Genomic DNA, 16,337 nt, shown 5'->3' with positions numbered 1-16,337 from the left:
AATATGCACAAATTTTCAAAGAAACTATTGAATGTATACAATTTATTGAAGAATGTAAACAATTTTGTAAATTCAATGTACATATTTCTACGTTCTTTGAAAAAAATGTGTATGTTGAATGTACAAATAGAGATTTAGAGAGCTTGTATTGTGAGTATAGAAGAGAAATTCTTAAACCTAGTTTCTCTAATTCTGTCAACTCAAATTTAAAATCTCAAGATGATTTTTTTTTTTTTTTGGTGATTTAATTAAGCTAAAGTCTTAACACCTTTTTAGTTCTAGAGCGGATAAGAATCTTTAAAGCAGTTCTTGAACTCAAATGGGATTCGCGTGGAGTATTTCAAATAAGAAGAGTCCATGCTATTTGGAGCAAATTATGGGGTGTTAGTAAAAGTATCTTCAAGTTGGAGACTAGGATCATGAGTCTGATTTGGTTGGAAACTTCAATTTTAATAGTGAAATTCCTTCTTATCTTGGAGTTAACTCTTATATGGTGGTTTTTTTGTGTGGATGTTATCTATTAGTTGTCCACTTCATTACTATATGTTGTGTTCTTTACCTTATTTTTATTACTTTTTATATATCAATATGGTAATATGTGATGATTAATATGTACTAATCAGATCTCCATAATTCATCAATAGAAATAATTTAGAAACTCACTTCTTAATATATGAAAAGGGGTCTAAATATTCCTTTCAAGCATTGTCATACCCAAGGTCAAGTATAAGTATGACTTACAATATGAGCAAAGAGAAACTAAAGGGGACGACTGATTAGTGTCAAGAAAAAAAGATCAAGCATGGTCTTAAGAAAAAAGGATTAATCATTTTAGTGAACACTAAACACTCAAGTTAGGGGTGGGGGAAGATCAATTAGTGTGGAGAAACGGTAGTTAATTGTATGTGGAAAATAAATTTGGAAGCATTTTCATTTTACTGAGCACTGTCTACTTTTTGATATTTGATGGAAGCCACATAACAAGAATAACAAATTTATTTAATTTATGAGCAGTGCTAGATGCACCAAAAAAATATACAGACTTTTTCACTCTCTTTACATGAGCCTTCACATCAACTAGGTTCCATTGCACTTCAAATGTGAGAGGGAGTACAATTCTTTGTGAACATTTTCATTGACTCTAGCATTTTCAATAACTTATATATGCGTACAAAGCAATCACCACCATTTTCCTTTATTACAATATATATCTATAATTTTTTTCTAAGGAGCAGGTTTCTTCTTGACTATTGTTTTGAGAATTGGGGGAGAGGGAAGATGTGGTTTCTTGAGAATTGGAATGGATGGTGGAAGTGACTTTCCAAAACCTGGAAATTGAGGAAAAGGGTTTATAAGAGGGAGTGGTCTCTTAAAAATTGGAATAGGTGGTAGAAATGGTTTCTTAAAATCAGGAAGAGGTGGAAGAATTGGTTTCTTAAAACCTGGAATTGGTGGTAGAAATGGTTTCCTAAAATCAGGAAGAGGCGGAAGAAATGGATTCTTAAAACCTGGAATTGGTAGAAGTGGTTTCTTAAAATCAGGAATAGGTGGAATGATTGGCTTCTTAAAACTTGGAATTGGTGGTAGATTTGGTTTCTTAAAACCTGGAATAGGTGGAAGTGGTTTCTTAAAACTAGGGAAATGTGAAAGAATCGGCTTCTTAAAACTTGGAATTGGTGGTAGAAGTGGTTTCTTAAAACCTGGAATTGGTGGAAATAGTTTCTTAAAATCAGGAATAGGTGGAAGAATTGGCTTCTTAAAACCTGGAATTGTTGGAAGTGGTTTCTTAAAATCAGGAATAGGTGGAAGAATCGGCTTCTTAAAACCTGGAATTGGTGGTAGAAGTGGTTTCTTAAAACTTGGAATTGGTGGAAGTGGTTTCTTAAAATCAGGAATAGGTGGAAGAATTGGCTTCTTAAAACCTGGAATTGTTGGAAGTGGTTTCTTAAAATCAGGAATAGGTGGAAGAATCGGCTTCTTAAAACCTGGAATTGGTGGTAGAAGTGGTTTCTTAAAACCTGAAATTGGTGGAAGTGGTTTCTTAAAATCAGGAATAGGTAGAAGAATTGGCTTCTTAAAACCTGGAATTGTTGGAAGTGGTTTCTTGAAATTAGGAATAGGTGGAAGAATCGGCTTCTTAAAACCTGGAATTGGTGGTAAAAGTGGTTTCTTAAAACCTGGAATTGATGGAAGTGGTTTCTTAAAATCCGGAATAGGTGGAAGAATCGGCTTCTTAAAACCTGGAATTGGTGGTAGAAGTGGTTTTTTAAAGTTTGGAATTGGTGGAAGTGGTTTCTTAAAATCAAGAATAGGTGGAAGAATTGGTTTCTTAAAACTTGGAATTGATGGAAGTGGTTTCTTGAAATTAGGAATAGGTGGAAGAATTGGCTTATTAAATGGAAACGGTTTTTTAAACGATGGAAATGGCTTCTTAAGAACTGGAATTGGTGGTAGTATTGGTTTCTTGAAACTTGGAATAGTTGGAGGAAGTGGCTTCTTGAAAACTGGAACTGATGGTGGTAATGGCTTCTTGAAAATTGGAGTTGATGGTGGAAGCGGCTTCTTCAAAATTGGAACATGTGGTGGCGTCTTCACAACTGGACCATGTGGCGATAATGGCTTCTTGAAAATTGGAATTGGTGGAAGAAGTGGCTTCTTAAAATTTGGAATTGGTGTAAGAAATGGCTTCTTGAAAGCAGGAATGGATGATAGAAGAGTCTTTTTAAAAATTGGAACTTTTGGTGGCTTTGGATTTGTAAGAATGGGAATTGATGGTTTCTTAAAGATTGGAATGTGTGGTGGAAAAGGTTTCTTGAATCTTCCTTTATCAAGATCTATTGTTGCTTTGAACCCTTCATTGTTAGACTTTCCATTAGTGGTTACACTAATCCCTGCACAAACAAATACATTAAAATGTATCATTTAGAATTATACACAAAGCCCAGCACAAACAAATACTATCACTTCTAAAAATGAAAAATAAAAACAAATACTATCATGATGATCAGTCATTTAAAATTATATGATGGAACAATAAGAATGATATTATATGCAAGGATGTCTTATTCTTTATCCTTTGATATAGAATATGGCTTTGGAATGAAGAAACCTTAGATGTTAAGAGCAATATCTATTGCTGGTGGTGTTAGAAATTTTTTTAAGGGAGGCGTGATTAACTTTAATCTTATAGTCATTTAAGGGAGGCTTATTAACACTTTCTTTAAAATTAAATAAATTGATAGTTTACAATAAGAGAAGGGAGATTTATACTCTGGATGTCATGGACACCAAAAGGTATCAATCAGTTGAGTTACAAATCTCTTAGCAAAGAGGCTTGATTAACCCTATTGTATATATGTAATCATTTTTCTTCTCATCAAATCATATGTCATGTGCTCTATGATTCATGGGCCCGCAAATATATATTACTTTGAAACATTTTCTTTTACAAGTTTTTGTCAAAATTTTGAAATAAGGTTGTGATTAAATCCTTCCTATATTATAGAGAAGTGAATTAAACAAAAATTAAATGAGGTAATAAGAAAGGAATCAAAACAGGCTGGTATTCCTCTAAAAAAAATAGAGTGGTAATATTACATTTTACAAGAACCCACTTATGATAAATTTATAGCCTATTATATTTTTTATTTCTTAGAGATATATATATATATATATATAGTTTTAAAAAAAGGGGTCGATAGTTGATCTGTGGTGAGAAAGGGGCAAAGAAACAAAAGATACCATTGGGAGAGTTTTGTTGGTGCAGAGCTTAATTGTTATATTTCTTTTTTTAGTATTCCACAAAACGTGTTCTGCTTTTAAAAGCGGAAAATTTTGTGTGTTCTATTGAGCTTGTTTTTCATTGACTATAAAAACATTTTCATAGACTTCTACCATACTAAACACCAAAAAAAAAAAAAAAAAAAAAACATCAAAACAGAGTAATTTCACTTTTCAGATAAGCTTTGTATTGTGATTGTTTCTTTGGTTTGAAAAATGAATGCAATAGACGATTAATTTTTCTTTTTGTTTAAATGTTTTGACGATAAATATATAGAGTGATGGAACCACCGCTAGACCAGAGGGACTTCAAAAGTTTTAAATTGTATTTTTTTTTAAATAAAATTTTTAATTATTTTCAAAAAATTCATACATCGGCCCTCCAAAATTGAAAACCAATCCCAAAATTGAAAGTTGTTCCAAAAAGCTCAAAAATTAGAGAAGAACTTAGCCTATATTTGTGATTGGTGGCCCCTTAAAAAAACCTATTTTAGCACACAAATCAAACACACACACACACGCGCACACACACACACACACATATATATATATATAACTTCACTTACAAAAATAGTAATGACTTATGCATTTTGAACACATGTTCGATCGGTATAACACTTCTATTGGGTGCTGCCATGCTATCTAACCCCACCTAAAAGATTACTAGGGTGTCTAGTTTTTTTTTTCTTTTCTTTTTTTCTTCGTTTTCTCTTCTCGATTAGCAAGATAACTTTACCGCTGAATGATATTGATTAATATTTTTTTACATTCTCAATTGTAATAATTGAATCATTGTTTAAGTGAAACTATAATCGAGTTGCTTATTATTAGCTCAATTTTAGATTCTCAAGAGGTACATAAGTATTTTTAATTACATTTGACGATATTTGTTGTTATAAATAAGTTTTATCAATAAGATTTCACAAATTATGAAAAAAAAAAACTAGTTCTAAAATAGAAATTCACCATTATAATCATAATGTAGAGTGATATTTAGACTTCAAAAATTGTAAATTTTTTTTGAACTGTGTTAATGATTAGTGAGCATATTGTTTATGAATATTTTATTTTTCAACAAAATGAAAGATCTAACAAAATATGACTTTTTATATTATTACTGATTATTTTTTGGGATTTAAAAAAAAATTGAATTCTATTTTGATAGATAATATATGATTAAGCTGAAGTGTATTATTAGGGAAAAAAAAAATATTTTGTATCTTTTATATTGCTAATACTATACGAGATAGAAGCCAGTTTTATTTTTCATATATTCATTTATTTTTGTTTAATTTTAGTAAAATTTTATTATTATTAATTAGCAACTGTAACAAATTAGCAACAAGCAGTAGCTACAAGTCTACAAATCCTAATGTTTAAACAATGAAGGAAGCAGCTATGAGCTAGCCTAATATAGCTGAGCAAAATACCCTTATTATGTTAGAGAACAAATATACCTGAAGAGTCTTGACCAGGTTCCCCATAGCAGCTCACAGCAAACAAGAAGAACACCACCAAGAAGCCCAGAAGAGCCCCTTGACAAAAGGATCTAGTCTTCATAGTGAACAGTGCTTAAGAGATTAGGCTTTGCACTTCTACTAGTTGTTTCAAGCTTTGAGTCACTTTGAGACTTTGAGTCTCGTAGGTCACATTATATATTGTGAGCTTAGTAAAGCTGTTTAATCGGTTCACCTACGCAGCACTAACTAAGGGCTTCATTGCATGAAGTCTTGGGGCCTTTCTGATTTATTTCTCTTTAAGGAAAATGACTGTTTCAGTGCTGGCTGACTTTGCTACTCAAAATGCCGAAAATGTAGTTGTACATACTGTACTTTACAGTTGTTGCTTTTATGCCCTAGCTTCGAAGATGGCAAGTTGGCAAAACCCCACTAATATACATGCATCGTGTATGCCATTTCCCGGTTTGGTCTTTGTCATGTTATTCCTATCATGTCATGTCTCACGTGACTGGATATATGTTACAATATTTAGTTGTTGGTTTTTCTTTTTCTTGTTCTTTTTTGTCAAACTTTGATTGGACTGCCTTGGACCCGGATTCCACTTAGGAAAGTCGAGTCCGCTACTTATATCAACATAAGAGAAGAAGGCTAGCGATGCACTTCGGAATTGTGCTTGAATCAGCAAACCTGCAAAAGAAATGGAAGAGACAATTTCCAACCTACTATAGCGAATGTATGCTTTCAAATCATCACATTCTAACCTAAATCTTGCACATCTTAACCACATATCAGCTCAGCTCAACACAAACTCAAACATCAACAGAAATTAGCCCATCCCAAAATTAACTAAACAACAACATAGATCACAGACCTCTCTATCTTTCTCTTTCTAAGATCTTTGACCTCCTTCTCATGAATCTCATCTCATCTATCTTTTCCATCTAACTATCTCATCATCATAAATCTCATCTTATCTCTCTTTTTTATCTACGTATCTCGACATCTCCAACCCTATGAGTAAAAAGTAAATGTTTGTGAGTTGTGGATATTTTTCTTTATTATAAATTTATATTTTATGTGTGTGAGGGTGTGTCTGATACTAATTGTGTTCTTTATTTTTTATTTTATTTGTTACAAAGTTGTTTGTGTGAATTGTGATGTGTATGAATTTGCGTGTGTATAGTATAAATATTATATAATTTAATAATTAGGAAACACATATATAGTGTTTGTTACATGTGTGTGTGTATTGTTATCGTGTAATAATAACTTTTTGTTATATAGTTAATGATTCAAGAAAAAAAAAATAGTAAAGTTAGTGATTGTTCAAGTATTTAATTGGTTAAATAGACATTTAGTATATAATTTATGTACGGATGAGAGTGGCTATATATGCCAATTTAATATAATGTCGGTTGAATTTTGTCACTTAGTTTAAAATATTTTTATAGAAATAATAACACAGATAATGACAACTTCATAAAATAAAAAATAAAAAAAATAGTACAAACTTAACAAAATAAAATGGTTACATCTACTCAAATTGACAATAAATATTGACAACTAATAATGAACTTTTTTATTTATTTATTTATTTTTTTTATACAAGATAGAAATTCTATTCTAACCTAATCTAGGTGTATATGTGTGTGAAATTCCCTCCTAGATACTTAAACAATAGCTCTTGCCCCACCTCACAAGCACTTATACTTGTAAAGTGATCATCACACCAAGGGTGTGCAGTGGTAACTAATAATGAACTATTGAACTATCTTGTAATAATTTTAAAATATAAAAACTTGTACAAAAAAATTGTAAAACTTCATGTATTTTCGGTTTTTTTTTTGATAACTTGATGTATTTACGTTCTTTTTTTACTAATTTTTTTTTTTTTAATTTAAGTTTCGCAATGATTGCTTTAAAGTATTTTAGTCCTCACAAATAATTTATTACTAGTGAGGGCATTTTTTTTTAACCCTCACAAATAATATACTTTTTATGAGGGATTTTCATAGCCTCTCGCAAATAATTTGACGAAAAATTTTATCTCCAAAAAAAATTAATATTTTAATGGTTATTTGTGAAGGCCAATCATGGCCCCTGCAAATAATTTAATATTAGTGAGGGCATATTTTTAACCCACACAAAATAAACTTTCTACAAGGGATTTTTATTGTCCCTCGGAAATAATTTGGTGGGAACATTTCCCTCCAACAATTTTGACACTTTAATGTTTATTTGTGAAGGTCAATCTTGGCCCTCACAAATAATTTAGTATTAGTTACGGCATTTTTTTAACTGTCACAAATAATACACTTTTTGTGAGAGATTTTAATTGTCCCTCGCAAATACTATGGAGGAAAAATTTCTTTCCAAAATATTAGCATTTATGACAGCTACAAAACATAATTGCGATAGCTTTTCTTGTTGGTCACAAATGTTTCACATTTTTCCAAGCATTTGCGAGGCCTTTATTTTGCCATCAAAAATAGGATTTTTTTTTAAGCGCTTTTTGGGTCCGTAAAAAATTATTTGTCGCTAAAAGGTATTTTTTTTGGAGTTATTATAATAATTTTTTGTTATATAGTTAGTGATTCAAGAAAAAAAAATAGTAATGTTAGTGATTGTTCAAGCATTTGATTGGTTAAATAAACATTTAGTGTATTATTTATGTGTGGATGAGTATGGCTGTGTATACCAATTTAATACAATGTCAATTGGTTGAGTTTTATCATTTAGTTTAAAATATTTTTATAAAAATAATAAACAACTTCATAAAAAAAAAATACAAACTTAACAAAATAAAATAGTCACATCTGCTCAAATTGACAATAAATATTGACAACTAATAATGAACTATTGAACTATCTTGTAATAATTTCAAAATATAAAAACTAATAAAAGGAAATTGTAAAAATTCATATATTTCCGTTTTTATTTATTTATTGATAACTTGATGTATTTAAGTTATCTTTTTATTAAATTTTGTTTAATTTAAGTTTCTTAATAATCCTTTTAAAAAAAATTTCTGAAGCCGCCATTATTAAAGAAACCACCAAGATCCTCCGGTTGAAGGGAAAAATGCTTTGGGCCAATGAGTATTTGGCAAAACATCAACCTAGAGTAGAGGGATTTTATAAAAAGCTAAGTTGTGTTTTATTCCGTTTAAGGAGATTTGGTTGACTCAATGATCTCAATCCCAGCCCTCAAGAGTCAAGACTTGTAGGATGATAATCATAATGATCAACATTAAATGGGTATGTCTAGCCACAATGGAGGCTTCGCAATTTGACAGGTACGAAATATATCTAGTAGATGCAAAGGGTTTCTTCACTTGTATTTAGCTTTATGCATAATAAAGTGATGAGCTATACATGGGCTGGCGAGTTTTACAAATTCCTTATGCCCATTCACAAAATTTCCCATTATACTTAAGATAGCTGAGAAAAAAAACAGCTTTTATCTTTAAATCCACTCACAAATTCACCCTTAGAAAAAGAACACATTGGCACAGTACATATGTTTTTTGCTTTATCAATTTGGAACATAAATGACATTTGGAACATCTCAATGAAGCATGTTTTTTAGTGTTTAGTGTGCTAAATATTAAAAATTTAGCATTTGGCATACCTAATGTTAGTGCTTGAACAATTGTTAAAGCTAACCTATAACCCACACCATACACTGATACACAAATGCCATTTGTAATTTTCACTCTTACCCATTTTTCCTAGAAATGAAACTGTACATAAAGCACAAATCCCAAGGAGAAGACCTCTTTCCTCCAGGTTGATCCAAAACACCAGTTCCACCACGTTAGCATATAGGATGAAAAATTCCATGCCATTGTAGCATGGATGGAGTATATAATGTGTGTTAATTGTTCAAAATTAAAAGGTCCAAGATGCAACTCAAAGAAGACATTCATTCAAGAGCTCGACCGGCCTTCAATTGCTGCTCAATCGATCAAAAGAGGATTTCCAAAAGGATTGTACGAGGGAGAAACCTCTATTGGGAGCAATAAGAATATCCCAATAAAATTAGGATCTTTGTGCGTAGAGCTTGAAATTAAGCACTTCCTCCTAACCCAATCAAATATAAGACACAAGACTGTTGACGTTGATGGGAAATGTGAGTTTTGCGAAAATGAGGAAGAAACCACATGTCACGCTATGTGGGAGTGCAAGACTAATATGTGGAATGTCGGATCACTGAGTTCCCTCAAGGCAAGTCCTCGACCATGGAACTTCATTGACATAGCCATGCATATGAGTGAATAGGGTACTAACAGGGAACTAGGGGCAATGATTATCATACATTCATTATTATACATCATCCATATACACCACGATGACATCATCTCTCATGTATAAGTACTAAAAGATAGGGACTATGAAGCAAGGATAGACCCAAGAATTCAAGTTAGAGAGGGCCGTAGTATTTAAAAAAAAAAAACTTTAAATAGGCATCTATATAGTATTACAAAATTATAAATACACAAAATCGTTGTTTCTTAATACATTAAGATGCAATTATCTGTCAGCAAAGAAAAAAAAATGTTTTTTTAAATACTAGGCTAGCCATGATTTTTTTTTTTTTTTTAATTTGAAGTTAGAATATTCACTGTAGTGGTGCTAAAACATTTAGCTTTTACCACCTTAAAAAGAACTAGGATCTTTTTGGGCAGAGATGAAATTGTTGTTGTAGCAATGGAAGTAGCTACTTAATTTTTAAGAAACATTGTTAAGGTACATTTTTTTACATCTAATATTATTTAAATAACACTTATATATTTTCAAACATCACCCACAAGTTATTGGGCTTCCCTAAATATTTTTTGACTATTATCATACTAGCCCACAACCATTCTTCTTTCCATCACAAAATTGGGCTACAAATATAAAATACCAGATGACCCAATATTTTTGTAAAGCCTAATCCCAAATTATTTATTTTATTGAGCAAGCTAAAATCTCATTCCTTTTCTAAAGCCCAAAAACTTTTACACCTAGCAGAATTTGAAAAGCTCATGATTCAAATATATGGCAAAACAATTTTATCAATGGAATTCAAGTCCATAATTAAAGCCTACAATTCAAATACATGGCAAAACAATTTTACCAGTGGAATTCAAATCCATAATCAAAACCCATGATTTAATCTCATAGCAAATTATTTATCAAAAAACCCATTTTTTATTGACAACATCAAAAAAGCCCAGTCTTCTTTAGCAACATCAAAAAGCCCAATCCTCACTGGCAACAACAAAAAACTCAGTTCTCATTGGCAATATCAAAAAGCCCAATCCTCACTGGCAACATCAAAAAGCCCAGTTCCCACCAGCAATATCAAAGAAGCCCAGTTCTCATTGGCAACATCAAAAAAGCCTAGTTCTCAGTACTGGCAACACCAAAGAGCCTTGTTCTCACTGGCAACATAAAAAAAGTTCAGTTCTCACTGGTAACATCAAACAACCAAATTCTCACTAGCAACATCAAAAAGTCCAGTTCTCATTGGCAATATCAAAAGCCCAATTTGTGTTGGCACTATTTTATCAAAAGCACAAGATTAACACTTGGCAAAAATACTATGTCATAATTATTTTCCTTAAAAAATCCAATGATGAACCATGTTTCAACATTACCATAATCTATGGCAATCATCTTATAAGAGCTCATGGAAAGTTATTTATCTTAAAACTATGATATTTATCTTATACGATATTATAAACAATTTATATAGAACCCATGGTCACTATTTATATCACAACATTCATAATATTTATTTTCAAAGCTCAGGGTAACTATTCATCTTACAAGCTCACCATTTATATTATGACGTGATTATCGGAAACCATAAAACATTACTTATGATATGGAATTCATCATTGCAAAAATAGTAAATGTTATTTACAAAAGCATTTTGAAGTAATTAAGCTTATGATGTGATTTTAAATATTACAACTCATTGCCCAAAGTCCCATTACAAATATTCGTCAAAACTCCAAAATATTTAGGTGAAAATGCACTTTTGGTCCCTACATTTTGGGTCTATTCTCAATTTGGTCCCTAAATTGATTTAGCTCTTAGGACAATCCCTGATTTTTAAAAATCATTTTTAAAATAGTCTCTACCGTCAACCCAGTGACAGAAAATGTTGAGGTGGCAAACAGAGGTCCTAGCTGTCAATCCCATTTATTAAAATAATAATTAAAAAGCCAGCGTGTCCTACTAACACCCACGTGACCCCTCACGTGACACTGCCACCTCATCTCCCGCGGACTTAGCCCTCACATGACCCTCACGTGTTCCTGCCACATCATTTTCCCGCCCACTTAGCCCACACGTAACCCTCTCGTGACTGAACTCATAACTACCTTCAGTCTTCAGTCTTCACTCCTTCACTGAAAATCCCCAAATTTCACCTTCACCTAGAAACGAAACCCTAACAATCCCAAACCATGTTCTTCCCCAATAGCCCATGTCGTCTTCATCCTCGTGTTATTCCCCAAAATCCAACGTGAAAACCATAAGAAAACCCATTCCTCTAAAACTTGAAAACCCATAATCTGAGAAATCATAGTGAGTTAGAACGATAGAGACTTTTACCGTAGCTGATAAGCTACGAGGTGCAAAGCTATTTCTCTCTGTGTGTATCTGTTTATGTGTGTATCTGTGTGTATATCTGACTCTCTTTGAAAAGGTGTGAATGTGTGTATCTCTCTCTCTCTCTCTCTCTCTCTCTCTCTCTCTCTCTTACTTTTAACGCTTTCTGTCTCTCTCATCGATTATGGACCACAGTTTGAGTGCTTTATTATGCTTTTATTTGTATAATGTTGTCTAGTAGGTGTATTTTTCTGTTTGGCCTTTAAGGATCATGGTGGACCATGTGTGTTCCCTGTTATCAGTAAATGATATATGTTTTGGCATTGTTTTATGTTTAGAATATATAGAGTCAATGCATGTTTTACTGTTTGGTTTAGTTTTGTCTTTATTGAAATAAAATATTCTGTAAATATTTTTTCATGCATGCAGGATGGATGAGTCTTTTACTCTGTATATGCATCATGGTGGACATTTTAGTGAAAATTATCAGGAGTATGTGGGGGGTGATATAGGGATAGTAGATGGTTGTGATCCTGATAAGTGGTCTAAGGTGGAAATTGAGTCTATCTGTAAAGATTTTAGGTACACATGTGTGAGTAGGTTGTGGTACACAATACCTGGGGAGGATGATTAGGAGGGTAGGATGTTCCACTTGATCAAGGATGACAAGGATGCAATGTTCATGACTGGCTTGGTGGGGGGTCATGGACGTATTCATGTATATGTCCAGCATCCAGTACATGACCCTATACTGGTTAATAATGGTAATGGTGTGACATTGGACCTTGTTGTAGAGCCTGAGCCTGTGCCTGAGGGGTATAGTTCTAGTGATGGGGAACCTGCTTATGAGGATGGAGATGACTTCTATCATGGTGATGATGATTTTAATGGTCATCAATACTTCTATAGGGGTGATAAGGATGATAGGGATGATAGGGGTAGGGATGATTCTAATTCTGATATTGAAATACTTGGATATAGGAGACCTGGTAAGGAACTAATTGTTGAGGAACCACAAAGGGATGGGGCTGTCATCACTGATAGTAATGAGAGTTCTAATGATACTAAAATGAAAAGGACTAGAGAAATGAACCCCAACCAATAGTATGTGGGTGAAGATAGTAGTGATAGCTGGGACAATGATGTTAAGGCAACATCACCAGATCAGATAGGGGCTGGTGTAGTGAACTCAGATTACACCAATGAGGAGCTGTTAAGTCTGACTGAGTCATCATCTAGTGGTGATGAAGGGGTTGATGATAGTGACAGTGACGGTGATGGTGATGCTGCTCATGGACATGTGGATAATGTCACTAGGAGGAAGAAGTTTCCAGTGTTTAAACCAATTTCTAATCCTGAACACATGAGGTTTGAGAAGAATATGTTGTTTATTTCCCCTAAATAGTTCAAGGATGCTATCACTGAGTATGTAGTGAATGGTGGATGGGGGGTGAAGTTTGTGAAGAATGATAAATTAAGGGTTAGAGCCAAGTGTCAACCTCCCTACAAGTTTACAGCTTACCTAGCAAAGCTGCCAAGGAAGATGAGTTACCAACTTAAGACCTTGAACTTGGAGCACATATGTACCAGGACCTACAAAAATCCAAGGTGCACTACCAAGTTCCTTGCAAGGAAGTTGATGAAAAAGGTGAGGAGACAACCTAATATAAAGCTGAAGGATATTCAAGAAGCAGTTCATGAGAAGTATGTGGTGAATATCAATGCTGGGAAGGCCAGTAGGGCTAGGGGAAAGGCTCAAGATTTTGTTGATGGGTCTTACATAGAACAGTACAATCAGCTTTGGGATTATTGTGCAGAACTGAGGAGATCTAGTCCTAGTAGTACAGTTCTGATGAAGACTCACACTTATAATGAGGGAGACTTGGCAGCTGAAATGGATTTACAGATAGGAGTGTCATACTTTGAGAGATTGTACATTTGCTGGGTTGGGTGTAAGGAGGGATTCTTGGCAAACTGCAGGCCAATAATTACCTTTGTGTATTATGATTTATGTATTTTGGACAGATTCATGTTTGTCATGTATATAGTGCAATCTGGTTTGTGTATTGTGTTTGCACACAATGGTGCAATCTGTTTGCACACAATCAACAATTCCTTGTGCATGTGAAACTAGTAACATCATGGTTGCAGGTAGCTTGACTATGCATCATTGTCATGCTTTCAACATGATGTTACTAGTAATGAATCCTTCAAATTGGTAATTTTATTTCAGTATTTTCTAGATAAGTGTCAAGTATTTTCCAGATAACTTTAGTTCAAAGGTGCAGCTGATGCTAGATTAGTGTAGTCATTTTCCATTGGGCAATTTGCACACAATGACTAAATTGGTAACTTCAGTTCAGTAAGTTACACATAGTGACCATTAAGTTCATTCATTCATTACAAAATCAGATAACATTGAACAAAATTACATTTCATTTAATTTAAGTTTCTTATTGACTCCTTTAAGAAAATTTCTTGAAGCTGTCATTATTGGAGAAACCACCAAGATCCTCCAGTTGAAGGGAAAAATGCTTTGGGCCAATGATTATTTGGCAAAACATCAACCTAGAGTAGAGGGATTTTATAAAAAGCTAAGTTGTGTTTCATTCCGTTTAAGGAGATTTGGTTGACTCAATGATCTCAATCCCAGCCCTCGAGAGTCAAGACTATTAGGATTATAATTACAATGATCAACATTAAATGGGTATGTCTAGCCACAATGGAGGCTTCGCAGTTTGACAGGTACGAAATATATCTAGTAGATGCAAAGGGTTTCTTCACTTGTATTTAGCTTTTATGCACAATAAAGTGATGAGCTATACATGGGAAGGCGAATTTTACAAATACCTTTTGCCCATTCACAAAATTTCCCATTACACTCAAGATAGCTGAGAAAAAAACAGCTTTTATCTTTCAAACCACTCACAAATTTACCCTTAGAAAAAGTACACATTGGCACAGTACATATGTTTTTTGCTTTATCAATTTGGAACATAAATGACATTTGGAACATCTCAATGAAGCATGTTTTTTTAAGTGTTTAGCGTGCTAAATATTAAAAATTTAGCATATGGCATACCTAATGCTAGCACTTTAACAATCATTAAAGCTAACCTATAACCCACACCATAGACTGATACACAAATGCCATTTGTAATTTTCACCCTCACCCATTTTTCCTAGAAGGGAAACCGTACATAAGGCACAAATCCCAAGGAGAAGACCTCTTTCCTCCAGGTTGATCGAAAACACCAGTTCCACCATGTTAGCATATAGGATGAAAAATTCCGTGACACTGTAGCATGGATGATAATTTGTGTTAATTGTTCAAAATTGAAAGGTCCAAGATGCAACTCAAAGAAGACATAGTAATTTGTGTTAATTGTTCAAAATTAAAAGGTCCAAGATGCAACTCAAAGAAGACATTCATTCAAGAGCTCAATTGGCCTTCAATCACTGCTCAATCAACCGAAAGAGGATTTTCAAAAAGATTGTGTTGGAGCATTTTAATATTAATTAGTTAAAATGAATAAATATTACAACATAAATGTAAAGATGTAAGAGTGAATATGGAAGATGAAGAGTTAGTGAAAATATTTAAATCTCACATTGAAAAGAAGGGAGATTTTTTTTTTTTTTTAATTGTGGTTATTAATGGGTTAACATGAATTGTCTCAGATATTGGGCTAGATACGTGCGCAAGGGAAAAGTGAATCTATCCTGTAAGCTAACGTAACCGAAGAGCCTTTAGTGATTACAAACATCAATATGGTACAATATATTGAAGGGTGGTGGACAAATTTTGGTGCTAATAGGTATGTCTGTTATGATAAAAATTGGTTCAAGTTGTACACTCCTTTTGAAGAAGAAAAAACTGTTATACTTGGTGACTTTAGTAAAAACCAAGGTTCTTGGGAGTAGTGAGGTTGAATTAAAATTCACTTCTAGATGTGTGCTAACATTGAAAAATGTACTTTACACTCCGTCCATAAGGAAGAATTTGATGTCAAGTTTTCTGCTTAACAAGGCTAGCTTCAAGCAAACTATGGATTCTGATAATTATGTAATCACTAAAAATGGATTATTTGTGGGAAAGGGTTATACTTGTGATGGAATGTTTAAATTGAATGTTGAGAATAATAAAGCATTTACCAATTCAGTTTATATGCTTTCTTCTATTAATTTTTGGCATGCTCGTTTGTGTCATATAAATAGTAGATATGAGGGAATCATGAGTAGTTTATGATTAATTCTAAGACTATCAAAAGATTTTGAAAAATGTGAAACTTGTAGTCAAACTAAGTTTACAAAATGCCTCATAAAAGTGTTGTAAGAAAAACCAAATTGATTGAGTTAAGTCACTTCGATTTATGTGAATTTGAGGGAATTTTAACTCGTGGAGGAAATAGATATATTATCACTTCTAATGGTGTGGTAGAAAGAAAAAATAGAACCCTAATTGAGTTAACAAATGTTAAGTTAATTGAAT

At 33.0% G+C, this 16,337-nt stretch overlaps 1 protein-coding gene across 1 annotated transcript; it reads right to left on the bottom strand.

The window, feature by feature from the left end:
• Positions 1-1,224: 1,224 nt before the first annotated feature.
• On the bottom strand, positions 1,225-5,340 carry LOC112001663 (protein PELPK1). The gene is made up of 2 exons (XM_024033838.2): positions 5,238-5,340; positions 1,225-2,891 (listed from the first exon to the last, which is right to left on the bottom strand). The coding sequence occupies exons 1-2, from the start codon at positions 5,338-5,340 to the stop codon at positions 1,225-1,227; spliced, it is 1,770 nt and encodes a 589-aa protein (XP_023889606.2).
• Positions 5,341-16,337: the final 10,997 nt, after the last annotated feature.

This window comes from Quercus suber, unplaced genomic scaffold, assembly GCF_002906115.3.
Source record: "Quercus suber isolate HL8 unplaced genomic scaffold, Cork oak 2.0 scaffold_132, whole genome shotgun sequence".
Classification (NCBI taxonomy): domain Eukaryota; kingdom Viridiplantae; phylum Streptophyta; class Magnoliopsida; order Fagales; family Fagaceae; genus Quercus; species Quercus suber.
This window is presented reverse-complemented; position numbering and strand designations above follow the sequence as displayed.